The sequence below is a fragment of the Lepisma saccharinum genome, chromosome 2 (genome assembly GCF_977018435.1).
Source record: "Lepisma saccharinum chromosome 2, izLepSacc3.1, whole genome shotgun sequence".
Classification (NCBI taxonomy): Eukaryota; Metazoa; Arthropoda; class Insecta; order Zygentoma; family Lepismatidae; genus Lepisma; species Lepisma saccharinum.
In genome coordinates, this window is record NC_139230.1 from 15,365,151 (window position 1) to 15,380,614 (window position 15,464).

The 15,464-nt window shown below is 37.4% G+C and overlaps 1 protein-coding gene across 5 annotated transcripts in view; it reads left to right on the forward strand.

The window, feature by feature from the left end:
- The window catches only part of Tbc1d22 (TBC1 domain family member 22), a 95,975-nt gene that overhangs the window by 54,229 nt on the left and 26,282 nt on the right, over window positions 1-15,464 (forward strand). For all 5 annotated transcript variants that reach the window (XM_083117085.1, XM_083117084.1, XM_083117088.1 and 2 more), the window contains one exon: window positions 4,990-5,176. In XM_083117085.1, coding sequence (XP_082973211.1) covers window positions 4,990-5,176 — 187 coding nt within the window. The remainder of the gene's footprint in view (window positions 1-4,989; window positions 5,177-15,464) is intronic.

The window sequence follows — 15,464 nt, forward strand, 5'->3', positions numbered from 1 at the left end:
TACAGGCATGCGAGGCTCCATCCGCTCAAGGTTGTAAGTCCATTTTATGCACAGAAGGCTAATCGGGACTGGACCTACAGTTTAAAGTGCCTCCACTGGGTATCTAACCTGGAACCCCTTGATTACAAAACGATGCTGTTACCACAATGTCATCGGGGAGGCAAAAAGAAATGTATACATACACCCCCAATCTCCCTCGAAAATCCCAGGCACGCCACTGACACTTGGGAAGAGCTAGACATAGCACTGGTGCCGGTAGCACCTCCCTCCAGACAGACTGGCACCAACGCACAGGTGGCTGAATAGAATGTTTTGCATGTTTTAAAGGCGAAGCGCTTGTTGAAAATGAAGAAAAGCTGGACTACCACGTTCATGTTTTTTTTTTAGTCAGCAGCTTGCTTATTCCTGAACCAAGTTACAAAAAGGGGGGAAGGATTATTATATTGTAAGGGACACACAAGCAGTATTTCATATGCAAATAGCTGCATTAAAAAGAAGGCTGCTTTGTGAATAGCCCTGCAAAGTGGCATGCCCAAAGGGGGGGGGGGTCATACCCCTTCCCCCTTGGCCCAGTATTCCTAAAAAAAGAACATTGTAGGCAGGAAAAGATGGCAAAATTAGGGCTGACTACTAAAAAAAAATTATACTTCAACCCCACTCTTTCAAAAATCCTGGGCACGCCACTGGCCCTGCACAGCAGTTGCAGATTACTTGTGAGAGGAGATTAGATACTTTTTTTCACTCATTTCTAAACCAATATCAGATAACCGGGATTGGGAAATTATTCTTACTTTTCTCCCGGCAAACAAGAAAGGAAAGCCCCCCATCCCTGCCCTGCTCTCTCTCTCTCTCCTTCCCCCTTCTACTAGGAATGATTATGTAGGTAAAGAAATGGGAATAGTGATTGAGCCATGTTCTCAATTGTTCACATGTTTTTTGGGGTGAGGCACAACAAAGAGACCCGAGTCATGCTTTTAGGATGTGTTAAAATGCTAGAGAAAGCAGCATTTAATGACTATTGTTTTCACAATAGTTCGCTTGTTCCCCGATCGTAAGGCAGGCATTCAAGGTCGCATGGTGAATGAATAGGCTGCTGCAAAAGCAAAGAAGAGGGGGAGGGAGAGGTCAACTGGCATACGGGACAGGCTTCTGGCAAATTTTGTCATCGGTGGGGTTTGGAAAACATATAAAGTGAGGAAATGAGAGTTACAGTAAACATAAGATCGAGATAAACGTCCTAATGTTCAGCATAGTTTTTTGCAGGGAATTGGCTGAATGGAGAAAGTGCGTAAACCTTGCTTGTACCCCTTTCACCTCCTGGCACCTTCATTTTCTATTTCTCGTGAATTACAATAACGATTTAGAACAGATTAGTGCAATACATTAAACTTTGGTGTACAGGAAAACCTCGTTAATACGAAGTTCAAGGGACCAAAAAATGTCAACTTCGTATTAAACGACTTCGAGTTATCCAAACTTTTCAAGATGGCGCCTGTTTTCAGGTGTAAATAAAGTAGAGTATAAATTACCCCCACAAAGGATGTTTTATACTTGGTGGTAGCTCAGAAAATAAGCTTTATATGTACTATATAGTAATATTGTACGTTTTAAAGAAAGTGTAAAAAAATGTTACACAAAATGAGAACACGGAGCTTAACGCGGACACAAAGATTCCAAGGAGACGGTTAACACCATTTATCCTGCCTAGTTATACAACCGGTTATGCACGGGATGCATGTTGTGGCAAAAAGTCTTTTAACAAACTGTATTTTCTTTTAATTGTGCAAAGCCGTTGCTCTTCCACGAAATTCTTACAATTTTAGTTCATAAGAAACCCGTTTGCACGGAGACCTAGGGAAAGGAAAACAATCTCGTTTACTGCAAGAAGTGAAACTCCGAAGAATCTTGACGGTAGTCACTGGCGCAAGCAAGAGACGGGAGATAATCGGACAGAATGAATACTGGATTTTATGTGCGTTCACTATAACATTGTCCGTTACAGGATTAACTGGTAAGAGAAGATTCTGTTGGGAGAGAACACAACCTTTCCCTGGCAAAAAACAAAAAAATCGGGGCTGTAAATTTCGTTCTGGTTCGGCTGTTAAAAAGAAATCGTAAAAAAAGTCACGTATTCTTTGCTTCAGTTAACTTCATAATCGCCCCCCTCCCCCTTTGCAGGGATCAGTTCAAACTCTTCCTCAACTTGCATTGTAATCCACTCTGAAAAAGTAAACACACAACTTGCGATCTGTTTGCACGGCGCACTCGATAATCACTCTGGTTTGGATCCCACTTCAAACTATATATTTAATCTCGCTTAGCTCATCAGCATAAAATGAACTGAAAACAAGCTTTACGAAACTTGCGTATTTTCAGATTAATCGACAATTTATTGTAGGTTTCAGGAATATTCTGGAGGTCAAACACTCGCTCCGCGAAAACTTTTCCTCTCGTATTCCTACATTGAGCATTGCGGTTTTTTGTTGTTGTTTTTTTTTAACAGCAGCACGCTAATGGTTCTGAAGAAAAGCGGGGATTATATGGCTTTGCGAGATTCAAAACAATGATGCTTACTCCTTTGCACTGGATGAGTCATTGCAGTTACCGGCAAGCGAGAGCTTTCCAGACGCTAGACTAAACACTGGCGCCAGCTGCAGCGTAAACACAATGAGATCGGCTGGAAGTTAGAGCAGCAGGTGGCAGAAGGGAAATCATGGGCATTTTAAAGATAACGTAGTTGTGGAAGATCGAAGTTTTATCAGCAGTGTGAAAAAAAAATGATCCTTGTATTACCTTTTACCATGCAACAGACAATAATACGGGCAATATTTCCTATCCAGACAGCTGCATTCAAACAAGAAAGAGGGACCTGAATTCTGCAATTATCGCATTACCATGCACACCAGTGGCGGATAATGAGCTGTTGTAGGAGAAGGAAGGGGGTCACTTTTCTTTTACTTATCATGCGGTTTTTGTTCGTTTTGAAGAAGGTATTCAGAACTGTTTGCTTTTTTTTAGACGCCAAAGGAAAGGAGCCAGTGTGCGCACACGAGCAAGAAAATTGTGGCCGAAACAATTAGCAAGTGACCCCCCTCCCCCCGTTTGTTGATAGCAAAAGGGGAGAAGTCACGCAGACAACAAAACACTGTTTTGGCAAATTTTATGACGGGCACAGTTGGGAAACGTATGAAACGGGAAACTGGAGTTGCAACATACGTAACATCGACGTCAACTTTTGCGGGAAACCTAGATGACAACGCATTAAGCTGGTTGACGATCTTTAGTTGGCCTATGCGGCTTTGATTATCTGTAACAGTTTACCTTTTTTTAATGAAGTTCTACAGGGCACAAAGAACATGCTTTTAATGAAAGTGGTTACCGGAAGTTGTCGGCTACCAGGCCAAAAGTTGCTCGCACACGGGAAATTGCTTTATCTCGAGCTCAGAGCTAGACAGATGGGTGAGACTTCCAGGCGCCACGCGTCTTGTATTTTGGAACATTCGTGCGATCTTATCTCGCATTTCTGCTGAATATTTCCAAGGTGGCGCATTCAGCGGGGAAAGAGCTTGACCTCCCATGCACATTGACAAAGAATGTCAATGTCCAGCGGGCATTTCGGGCTACTTCCCTGGAGTTGTCAGCAGCTCTTAGGACAAGGAAACATGTCAAGGTCAAGTTAAAATAACGTCCAAGCTCTCTCCACATTCGATCTTCTCTTGTCAACTTACGCAGGTGTCTACTTCGAATTAAGCGAAACCAGTTTTGCGGAAGGGTCTTGTAAACAACTTCGTATTAAAAATTATCCGTATTTCGATTTATCCGTACTGAAATACATTATAAATCCTATCTTATCGGCTGGGGAATGGGAAGAACTTCGGATTAAAGGGTACTTCGTATTAACCAATATCGTATTAACGAGGTTTTCCTGTATATGTAGTTCTCCTTTTCTTTCTTTGTGTACTTAATTTTATCATTTTAATTATATTTCAATAATAAGTTTTTCTCAGTTATACGTTTATACCCTTCTGTCCCCCATAAAATGTATAACTGAGATTTCACTGTATACAAATTAGGAGTGAATATTTGAAAAATTAAATCTTGTATGCATACCGATTGTTATTCCCATTCCAAGATTTATCCACTGTTGGTTTTGATTCATTCTTGAATATTCACAAGGTGGGCAAAGCTTGCTTGATAATCTAAACTTACTCATGTAATAAAGATTCCACAGTGAATCCAAGTCTTCAGCATAGGAATGCTGAAGAAAATCAGGTATGTGCCCAAGAGTTCGAAATTGGGAGTGCCTGTCCGTAAATGTTCTCATGAATGTAATTAAAAGCCAGTATTTATTTTGGTGCATGTTGTATGTGTCTTATTTGGTATGGTTGTGTGTTTTTTATTCAGTGGTTGATTCTAACTGAACAAGTAATTAAGACATTATAATGCTTTATTAATTCAATTTGTAGTAGGGATGATGCTCATCTTAACATTTTAAACAAGGTAGGATTTTTTTTTTATGTGTATGTATGTATGATGGAGTGACAATGTTGTTGGCTATCTGTTGAAGGGCCATACATTTGAAAAGTACCTTTTCATTTATGTTTTATATGTGTTTGCATGCTGGGATATGTGTAAAGAACATTGCACTTCCATTAGTTCATGGCTGAAAGTTTAGAAAGTTTACAGGTAAATTATGTCAATTTTATTATTTGTTGTGCTTACATTCCTTTGAGAGATGTGTGGCACTAGGCAAAAACGTTTGTTGACATTTTTCGCTTTTGTCAGAAAAAGCCATCAATATAAACATCAATAAACTTGATGAAGTAAGAGAGCAAATTCATGATCAGTTTGCATTTTCAATACTAAACAAAACATTTAATATTTCCGTAATGCACAATGAGACTTGGATAAGAACTAAGGTAACTAAGGTAAATAATTTCATTTTTCCTACCTTGGCAACTGACATTATTGTACCTCTTTTATTTTTAGATACATATAGATATTCCCAGAATGAGTCCCCTAATAGCCTTATTTCAACAGAAAACTGTGCAGGAAATGTTTGAGAGAATATTGTTCATTTGGGCGATAAGACATCCAGCATCAGGTTATGTTCAGGGGATCAATGACTTGGTAACACCTTTCTATGTAGTATTTCTGCAAGAAGTTTTACCAGAAGGTAAGATTTCAAGTTTATCTTTTCATGTTTCTTTATTTTATAGTTCAGAAAAGTAACACTGTGGAAATGAAAGTTATTCACTTTCATAATGGAGTAAACATTTTTTAAAGGTAAGGTAATAACTGGATGCAACAACTCAAAAGAGTAACAGATTACATTTTAAAACTACAACATGGAAGAATGTTTACTATCAGAGCAGCACCTTGTTAATGGTGTAGTGGTAATGTGATCACCTTGTACTCAAAGGATCCCAGGTTCATTATTGCTGGAGGCATACCATAGTAGTTTAGATCCAATTTTAAACTGTATCTCAAGTCTTGATTAGCCTATCTATGATGGAATCATATTCTAAGAATGATGCATGGCCCATCTAATTTATATATTTTTTTCTATTTGAGTCCATGTAAATTTTCATGTGCAAAAATTATTCATGGAAAACTAATGTTATTCTTCAAATGTTTGTGTACCCAACAAACTGAAATACTTTGAGTTTTACTTTTAAAAATTAAGTGTTTCGTACAGTTGGCATTTTAAACAGTTTTAAGTCTTAATTAAAGTATCTCTCCTGCCTGTTAGCTTCTTGGGATGGAAATATTGTTGAATCACCACCTTTCAGACTTACTGCAATGCACAAAAAGTCATAAAAGATAGAGAAGAAAATAATATGCAAATATTTATATTCAACTTCAAAAATGTAGTGTGTAGCAGTGGCCATGGGATAGATACATCTTGGGGGGGGGGAGTAATTTCAATGTATAAGTAAAGCAGTTTACATAATAGATTTTCAGAAAATTGGTTCTAGCTTTGACACTCTGGATGCCATATGCACCAAATTTGCAGTAAAGCATGAAAGGTCGCAATTCAAATAGAAAATTTTCCTCGATTTTACATTTTCCAGCATTTTAAGTTTTTTCAGCTTGGTTCTCTGAAAAAACGTAAAATCGAGGTTGCACTGTATAGAGTTACAATATTTCAAAAGTAAAACAACAAGTATTTCAGTTTGTTGTGTACACAAACATTTGAAGAATGATTCAACAATATTTCCATCCCAAGAAGCAAACAGGCAGGAGAGATATTTTACTTCAGACTTAAAACTGTTTAATAATTTTTGCCAACTGTACGAAACACTGGAAATAATTTCTTCTAATTTTTGTCATTATTGCATATATTTGTACAACATTTCAGCAAGAAACAGTGTTTGAAAAGTAATATGCTAGGGGCATGCATATTTTGTTTTTGACGAAAAAACGAAATGTCAACACACATTGTAGTGTTAATTTTTCATGTTTTGAAAGGTGTGAGATGCATTTTGCTACCATGTTTTGCCACAAAATAATGCGAAATGAACTGCAAAATGTGAAATAAACTCTTAAACACGAAATTTAGGGTTTATTTACCGTGGCGACACCTTCTGAGGTCTGAATTAACCTGAAAGTTATGCAATTCACGAAAAATGGATTAATTCCGCTGTTAATATTGGAAAAGCAAATATGGGCTCCTTTACACAGAAATAAACTTAATACCCTGATAACTACATAAATGTGCTATTAGAAGTGAAATGTTAATTTTGTGTAATAAGTGTAGTTTTTAAATCAAATTTAAGATTACATTCACAATTTACAACCAAAATGTCTTTTTATATACCACTTTTCATCCGATTTTTAACCGCTATAACACCGACAATTTATTTTATTTACCGCTTTTGAACCCAAAATTGACTGTTTTTGTACCGAAATTTTGCTTTTTTATTTACCAAAATTATGTGCCTCATACCTTCATATGTATATAAATTAGGGATGGACCAATATGAAATTTTGGCTGATGCCAATGAAGTACCAATATAAGATTTACTGATGCCAATTACTGATATTCTATCAATCCAATATAAAATTCGAAATGGTTCATGGACCTCCTTAGTAAATGTATGTTGGATGATGAACCAAGCTTTTGCAATGCAAAAGAAATTGCATATTTAGACATTTACTTTTAAACATTATATGTTTATGTCCATAAAAATTATATCAAAATGACACAATATTGCACTAAATATTTATAGATATATCATATTGATAAAATTATTGGTAATTTTACCAATAAACTGATACACTGATATGCCTATATCCACCAATACTGATAAAGTACTGATTAATCAGTCTTTCCTATTGTATTAACAAAATAGACAGAATTCCAGGAATTATGTGTGAATTATTGGCTCTGAGAATTATGTGAATTCTGCATGAATTTTCCTCATTACAAATAAAAAAACTGCAGCTTTTTATTAATCAAAATCCCATTGAAGTTGTACATATTTAGAAATGACCTGATGCAAGTGTTTCACAGTTTAGCTATTGTTTTTATCGAGGAAGCAAAATAAAATATAATTCAATCTGTTTGGCATGTTTGTGTGCTTTGCAGAACAATCTATCTGACAGATGGAAGTTTATTTCAAGAAAAGATATATTGAATTTGATTAGGTAAATTTGAGTTTGAAATACTTAAACATTTAACAATTTTTCGTACATTAGTATAACCTGTAACATTTGTGATTTGTGTTTGTAGATGTATTTCAAGTCTGAGTATGTGAAATGGCAAATGTAAACTCTGCACCTTAAATTAAATATTTTAAATACATATGCCTTTTAATTATGCTGACCCAGCCAGAAGCAGGAAATGGCAAAGGATGATGATGATGCCTTTTAATTGAATTGAAAATTTTGGATATATTTGAAACACACAGACACTTTATATTTTTAATACATTTGTGCGTGTTTGAGTGTGGGTGGTGAGAGGTGGTAGGTAATACGTAAGGTTGAAATAGAGAAAACATCTGCTTTTAGCCTTGAATTTTTGGAAAGTTCATCTTGAAAACCGGGAATTATACTTGAATTTTGTCATAGTCCTTGAGTGGCCACCCTGGTTGATTGCTGTGGTTTAGTTCTGGTATTGTTTGAAACCAGACACCTGCTGCAAGCTAAGGCAGTGCTAGTTAATGTTCATCAGATGGGAGCCTCTTCCACATGAAAGCATGAAAGCCTCTTGGTACTGGAGGTTTTGAAGTGTAGTGCATAAAAAAACTATTAGAAGGGAAAACTATTTACTGTAGACAGTTGTGGTTGTTTTTCTTCTCGCATTATCACACACTTTTTGGAAGTGATATTGTGGTATTCCATCCCCCTCCTCCCAAAAAAGAAGAAAATTTTAATGTTACAAAAAATATCATATTTGAAGAGCACCCGTGGCTGCCACAATAAACTGATGTGAATAAGCCATGCAAAGTTTAGTTGATAATAGTTCAATAGCTCATTAATTTAAAAATAAAGATTGTGTTAAGAAATTTTGTTTTCTAAATTTTTTGCAGATTTTTAAAACAATTAAAAAAAAAGTAAGAGTTTCCGAGAGAGTGGTGCTTTGTGGTTCGTAAATTGAAGCAACTAGGTTAAATAGCCATTGCATGTACAAATTGCTTATGAATAGATGACAAACACTACTTTTTCATGATACTTTGTTTTTTATGATAAACTACAGGACAATTTTCAACTATGCTTGATACAATTGTTGATACATAATAGTGCTACATTTTGGAATTCTTCTATTCACTTCAAATTGCTGGGGAAGAAAATAAAAATCACATTCTGACAAACTCCAAATACTTGTATTGAAATTTGTAGAATGTCATACCTTCATACCTAGGTACATATATTGTAAAAAAACTGAAATATCAACTCTAGTTTTCAAGAAATAATATGTTAATTGTTGTAAGGTGGTACGGGGAGAGATGTAATCACAGCCCATCCTCAGGACATTTAGAGCTACTAGGATTACAGCTGTCCCGGCCATCTAATAAAGGTTAAGAGCCGTTATTTTGATCTTCGAACAAAGTGAGATGTATTTTTTGATTGGCTTCATTTTTTTATATGTTGAAGTAGGTCATGAGAAATTAATATTGTGCAATTTTGAGACCTTGAAAAATGTTTCCCTCCCCTGTAGAAAATGTCAAAATTCAAGGTCAGAATGCCCATTTTTCATGAGAAGTGAAACATGGGTAAGTTTGGAGTGCTGTATCTTTGGAAATCAACAACATCCCAAACTTTTGTTTTGCTATACTGTTAACACAAGACATTTTGTCACCTAGTTCTGTCAGACTGGAGAACTGATCACTTTTTGAAGGCTTGTCCGCACCTCAATTCAAAAAACAAGCAAATCTGCAATACCCCATTATTAGAGGAACAAATTTTTGGTAAATAAAAAAGCAAAATTTCGGTACAAAAACGGCGTCAATTTCAGGTTCAAAAGTGGTAAATAAAATAAAATATCGGTGTTATAGCGGTGAAAAATTGGATGAAAAGTGGTATATAAAAATACATTTTGGTTTTAAAATTGTGAATATAATCCTAAATTTGATTTAAAAACTACACTTATTCCAGTGAATTAACATTTCACTTCTAATAGCACATTTATGTAGTTATGAGAGTATTAAGTTTATTTCTGTGTAACAGAGTCCATTTTTGCTTCTTCAATATTAACAGCAGAATTAATCAATTTTCCGGGAATTGCATTACTCTCAGGATAATTCAGACCTCAGAAGGTGTCACGTCGGTGAATAAACCCTAAATTTCGTGTTTAAGAGTTAATTTCGCTTTTTGCAGTTCATTTCGCATTATTTCGTGACAAAACATGGTCACAAAATGCATCTCACACCTTTCAAAAACATGAAAAATTAACACTACAATGTGTTTTTTCACATTTTGTTTTTTCGTCAAAAACGAAATATGCATGCCCCTACCCATTATGCTTGAAAGGTGAAGCACCCGAAAATATAAATTTGTGTCTGATGTTTCAAAATTTCTTTAAAAGAATTGCAATGATGATGATAAAAAGCACGTTGGTTATTTGCAGTAACAATATTAAAGATGATTGAAATATCCTAAACCTACTTTTCCTAAGCCTATTTGACATTGATTGCCTGATATTGGGTTATTTTACGTCACCTTGCGGTCACTTTTTACAAATCATGGCAAAGAGGGTGAGTGATGATATAAAATCGATGAAGTGACACTCTCAAAGAACAATCAATCATCCTCAGACTGGGATTCAAACCCAGGACCCCTGGCATCGTGGATTGCTGTGGTAACCACTCCATCATGAAGGTCCGCTTTTAGGCCTACCTCAATTGAAATTCGTTTATTCTGGGAATCTCAAGTTATGTGTAACAAGAAAGTTATGTTTTATTTGGTACAATAATACAGAATCGTTTACAAACATACTCTTATTGCAATATAGACAGTGGCATGCATAAAGGGGTGGATGGGGATAATAACCCCCCTTTGGCCCAGTAAAAAGAATGTCAAAACCAGGAAAAGGTGGTAAATAGATGGCTGCCTACTAAAAAATGTATAGCCCTCATCCCCTTTCGAAAGTCCTTGGTACGCCACTGTCAGAGGCGTATATATTCGGGGCTATCGAGGCTATCTCCGAAGCCCAGACTCGGGGAATAAAATACAGAAAGAAATATCTATCAAAAAATGTGCATAAAATTTTTCATTTCAATAAGATGATGAACCTATTTCTTAGAAGTTGGAAACATTGCCCGCTTTCTTTGAATTCGCGAGGCGGCTGTGCCAGCTGGCGGGCAACTCCATGGAGGCGACGGCTAAGCTTGACAGGGCTCCGATCAATGTTGCAAACCAATTTTTCCCACCATGTAATTTCCCCAGGATCGGGGAATTATGGAGTCAAACTGTTACAGGAGAGAGAACAGGGTTTTATATGGTGGGGGAAAAACACACTGAACTTCCTCAACAGTCTGGGTCAATGTTGCACACCAATCTTCCCAGGAATGGGGAATTTTGAAGACAAATTATCGCGTGCAAGGGGAAAGTGTCATGTGGCAGGGAAAAGAACATAATTGAATGCTTGCAGAGGAGTTGAAAAAGAGGTCGTTGACCTTCAAACAACTAGAGATACAGTGGGGAGTAGAAAATTGTTGGCTGAGCGGGAATGGTTTACCAAAATGACAAGGACCAGTTCTAGTCTAGATCGCGTCGAGTGGTCTTGGTGCGTGGAATTTATTAAGAGGCAGCTTGTGAATACAGTAGTGAGTGAATTGTATTTTTGTGAATGATATGGACTGTGTGTTGTGTAGTGAACTGAAATGAGGGACATAATTAACAAGCTGTCTTTTCGGCTTACGAATTACGATAAGCTCCAAATCGTTGTGGATTTTTCTTGTATGTCCACTTTATGAACAGATAAGCTAATGGGGATCGGACCTACAATTAAAGTGGTATCTAAACCACCATGCATCGAACCCAGGACCCCTTAGTTTCAAGGCAATGATGTTATTACTGTGCCAACAAGGAGTACCCAAACTTAAAATCGTGAAAATAGGTAGGTTGAAATTTTATTTTTATTCTCGTATACCGCATGAGGCACCTAAAAGTACCACCTGAAATAGCGAAGAAACCAGAAACAGTAGCGATGTAAGGTTTGCGGGAAACAATAATATCAAATGGGGCTCGTAAATCGGAGGTATGGGGTGGGTCGAAAAATATCTACAAATGGGGCATCTGGAGCAAAGTCATATTTTTTTAAATGGAACGATATACAATAACATGCATAATATAAAAGAGCACATGCAGAGAAACACAACGCCGTTGGTCTCATGCATCTACTGCACATAGGAACGAAGATATGGCCATGTGAAAATATGTAAACAAACTAACAAGTGGCCCACTTGACCATCAGTACCATGGCATGTAAGACTTCTCAGGTGCCTGACAGAACTGCCTTTACGCAGAGCAAGTTTTGATAGCAGGTCCACGAGATTGTGTTCATAGCAAGTAGTCATAGTGGTAAGAGCGAAGATTATGGTGTTCACAAACATAGAAAAAGCGGACATGATCCTGATTTATGGGGAATGCCGAAAGAATGCCTCAGAAGCCTACCATGTGTACGCAGAGAGATATCCGGACAGACGACAGCCATCTCGACGTCTGTTTGGTAAGTTATTTATTAAATTAAGAGACACCGGAAGTGTAACACCACGAGCACGTGTGCGGAACAAGCCAACTACAGGTGAGGCAGGTGCAACAAATGTTCTCGCCGCTGTTGCTGTGAATCCGCACGTTAGCTCCCGTGAAATTGCCAGGGATGCTGGGATGAGTCAGTCACACACAAGTTTCACCCATATCATATCTCCCTCCATCAGGATCTTCACGGGAATGATTTTGTGGACCGTGTTCGGTTTTGCACATGGATGTTACGACACGACACACCCGATTTGTCATGTATCCTCTTCACTGACGAGGCAACTTTTACCAATCATGGAAATGTCAACCTAAGGAACATGCACTATTGGTCGGTGACAAATCCACATTGGCTTCGCCAAGTGGAACGCCAGCCACCATGGAGTGTGAACGTGTGGTGTGGTATAGTGGGTGAACATCTCATTGGCCCTTTTTTTATACAAGGGACACTGAATGCTGACCGATACATACAGTTTTTACAACATGAACTGCCTGTACTATTGGAGGACATACCACTTCAGACAAGGAGGGAAATGTGGTACCAACATGACGGGTGCCCAGCTCACAGTGCAAGATGTGCTACAGCATGTGTGGAAAATACATTTCCAAATCGTTGGATTGGACGTGGAGGGCCTGTCAAATGGCCGGCTCGTTCCCCAGATTTGACACCGTTAGACTTTTTCCTGTGGGGAAAGCTGAAGGACATTGTCTACCAGGATGTGCCAACAACTTCAGAGGATATGCAACACCACATTACTGCGGCCTGTAGGGACATTCCCTACGAGATGCTACATTCTGTGCAACGATCTTTGCGTGGGCGCCTCGTTGCCTGTATCGCAGCTGACGGCCACCACTTTGAACACACACTTTGACAGGTTTTCGCTTCTTACGCAGTGGTTCTTCGACATACTGTCATGGTCATTTTCATTATGCTGTAACAACTGTCAAATACATGGTGCTGACGATGTCTACTGTATTTTTTCTTCCTTTAAAACATTCTGTTTTCATCTTGTCCAATGGCTTCCGACATCTCATATTTGTACATGCCGTGGTACTGACGGTCAAGTGGGCCACTTGTTAGTTTGTTTACATATTTTCACATGGCCATATCTTCGTTCCTATGTGCAGTAGATGCATGAGACCAACGGCGTTGTGTTTCTCTGCATGTGCTCTTTTATATTATGCATGTTATTGTATATCGTTCCATTTAAAAAATATGACTTTGCTCCAGATGCCCCATTTGTCGATATTTTTCGACCCACCCCATACCTCCGATTTACGAACCCCATTTGATATTATTGTTTCCCGCAAACCTCACATCGCTACTGTTTCTGGTTTCTTCGCTATTTCAGGTGATACTTTTAGGTGCCTCACGCGGTATAGGCCTACATAATATTTCACAATATGGGCCTTTCATTTATGCAAATAAGAATGAAATTCTTGAAATCCTTTCCTTACTGACAGTGTATATTTCCATGTTTTATTTATGAGGTATATATTTTTAATCACAGTCACATCACTTCAACCCGCCATCCCAAATGAGTTAAAAAACAAAAACACCCCCACCAGCAAATTTTTGTCCACTCGAACACTATGATATGGTGCAATAGCCCAGGTTCTTAACCCAGTATATGCCATTGTATATACAGCTTTTGTTTTTAAGCTCACTTTATTCACAGGAAAGCTAATCGGGACTGGTGACTTGCAGTTTAAAGTGGGATCCGAACAAATTGTACCTCAACCTTGCATCAAACCCGGGACTCCTTGATTACAAGGATGTGATGTTACCACTATGCTATCCATCAAAGAAAGAAAAACTAAAACTCTCCCACAACTTGTCAAGACATGGGCTGTTTCATTTGGAACAAAGAAAAGTAGGAGAATGGTCTGTACCACTTTCTGATAGGGGAGGAAGTGTGATAATTTACATTGACATTTCCTAATTTTTTTCATTTCCTGGTGTTAGTACATATATTCACCTACAAATTGGCATACTTAGTGTATTTTTACCTTAATGCTGTTTTGAGATAGGCGTAATTCTAAAGTTTAGGATTTCGCAAATTTTGAGTATTCAAAGGGTTATATCTGTTAACAGCATCAATATCCAAGTAATGTGCTATATCAGGTAGCTTGTCCTAATACTGAGCTTCAATACCCAGTAAACAAATATTTGGGGTACTTTTGCTTAACCAAGATATTAAAGGCTGAAAACAGGAAAAAAAACTGCATTTTAGATCCTCTTTGTTGCCGCATAACATTGGAAAAACAACAATGTCCCATCAAAACAATTGAATGTATATAAGCATCCAGTCTTGTTTTAACAGTATAGCAAAACAAAATTTTGGAATGTTGTTGATTTCCAAAGATACAGCACTCAGAACTTACCAATGTTTCACTTTTCATGAAAAATGGGCAGTCTGACCTTGAACTTCTACAGGGGAGGGAAAAATTTTTCAAGGTCTCAGAATTGCACAATATTCATTTCTCATGACCTACTTCAATATATAAAAAAATGAAGCCAACCAAAAAATTCAACTATCCAAATATCCCTTTTTTGTTCGAATTTCAAAATAATGGCTCTTAATAGATTTTACTGCTTACAATTGTCATTGTTCAGGAAATGAAGAAGTCTCTGCAGAATGTCATATGCAGGAATGCAATTTTTTTGGTAGTGTATATGAAAATGTGAAGACACGATCATGCTAATGCGGATATTTTGTGGACCTGATCCAGTGATATGGTCAAAAATTTAACCCTTATGTGTGCATGTACTTATTTTTAGTATATTTTGCTAGCTTTTTCTTTTTAATCACCTAAGCTTCATTACAACAGTACTGATATGATCCTTTTCATGAAAGTAGAGATTTATTGAAAATATATTCAATATGCTCACATTTCCTTCTTTTTGTATAATCCAAATTGACAACCCCTGATAATAAGTAACTTATGCTGATTTGTTGCTTCTTATTGCTAAAATGAATCATGCAACTTAATTGTGATAATGAATCCGTATTGTAAAGAAAATAAAGGGTGTATCTAAATTCCTATTACAGACTGAGGGCTTGTAGTGGGGACCAAAATGGTTAAGTTTTGCATAGGAACTCATATCCAGAAACGTACCATTTCCCCGCTACAAGTAAGACACCACCACAACACACGTTGAATGCTCCCACTTCTGCTGCTTACTGTACGTTGTTTTTGCATAGCTGCAGAGTCTACTTACAAGAAGGGCTCAATGTGGCGACCATTGACTTCAACACAAA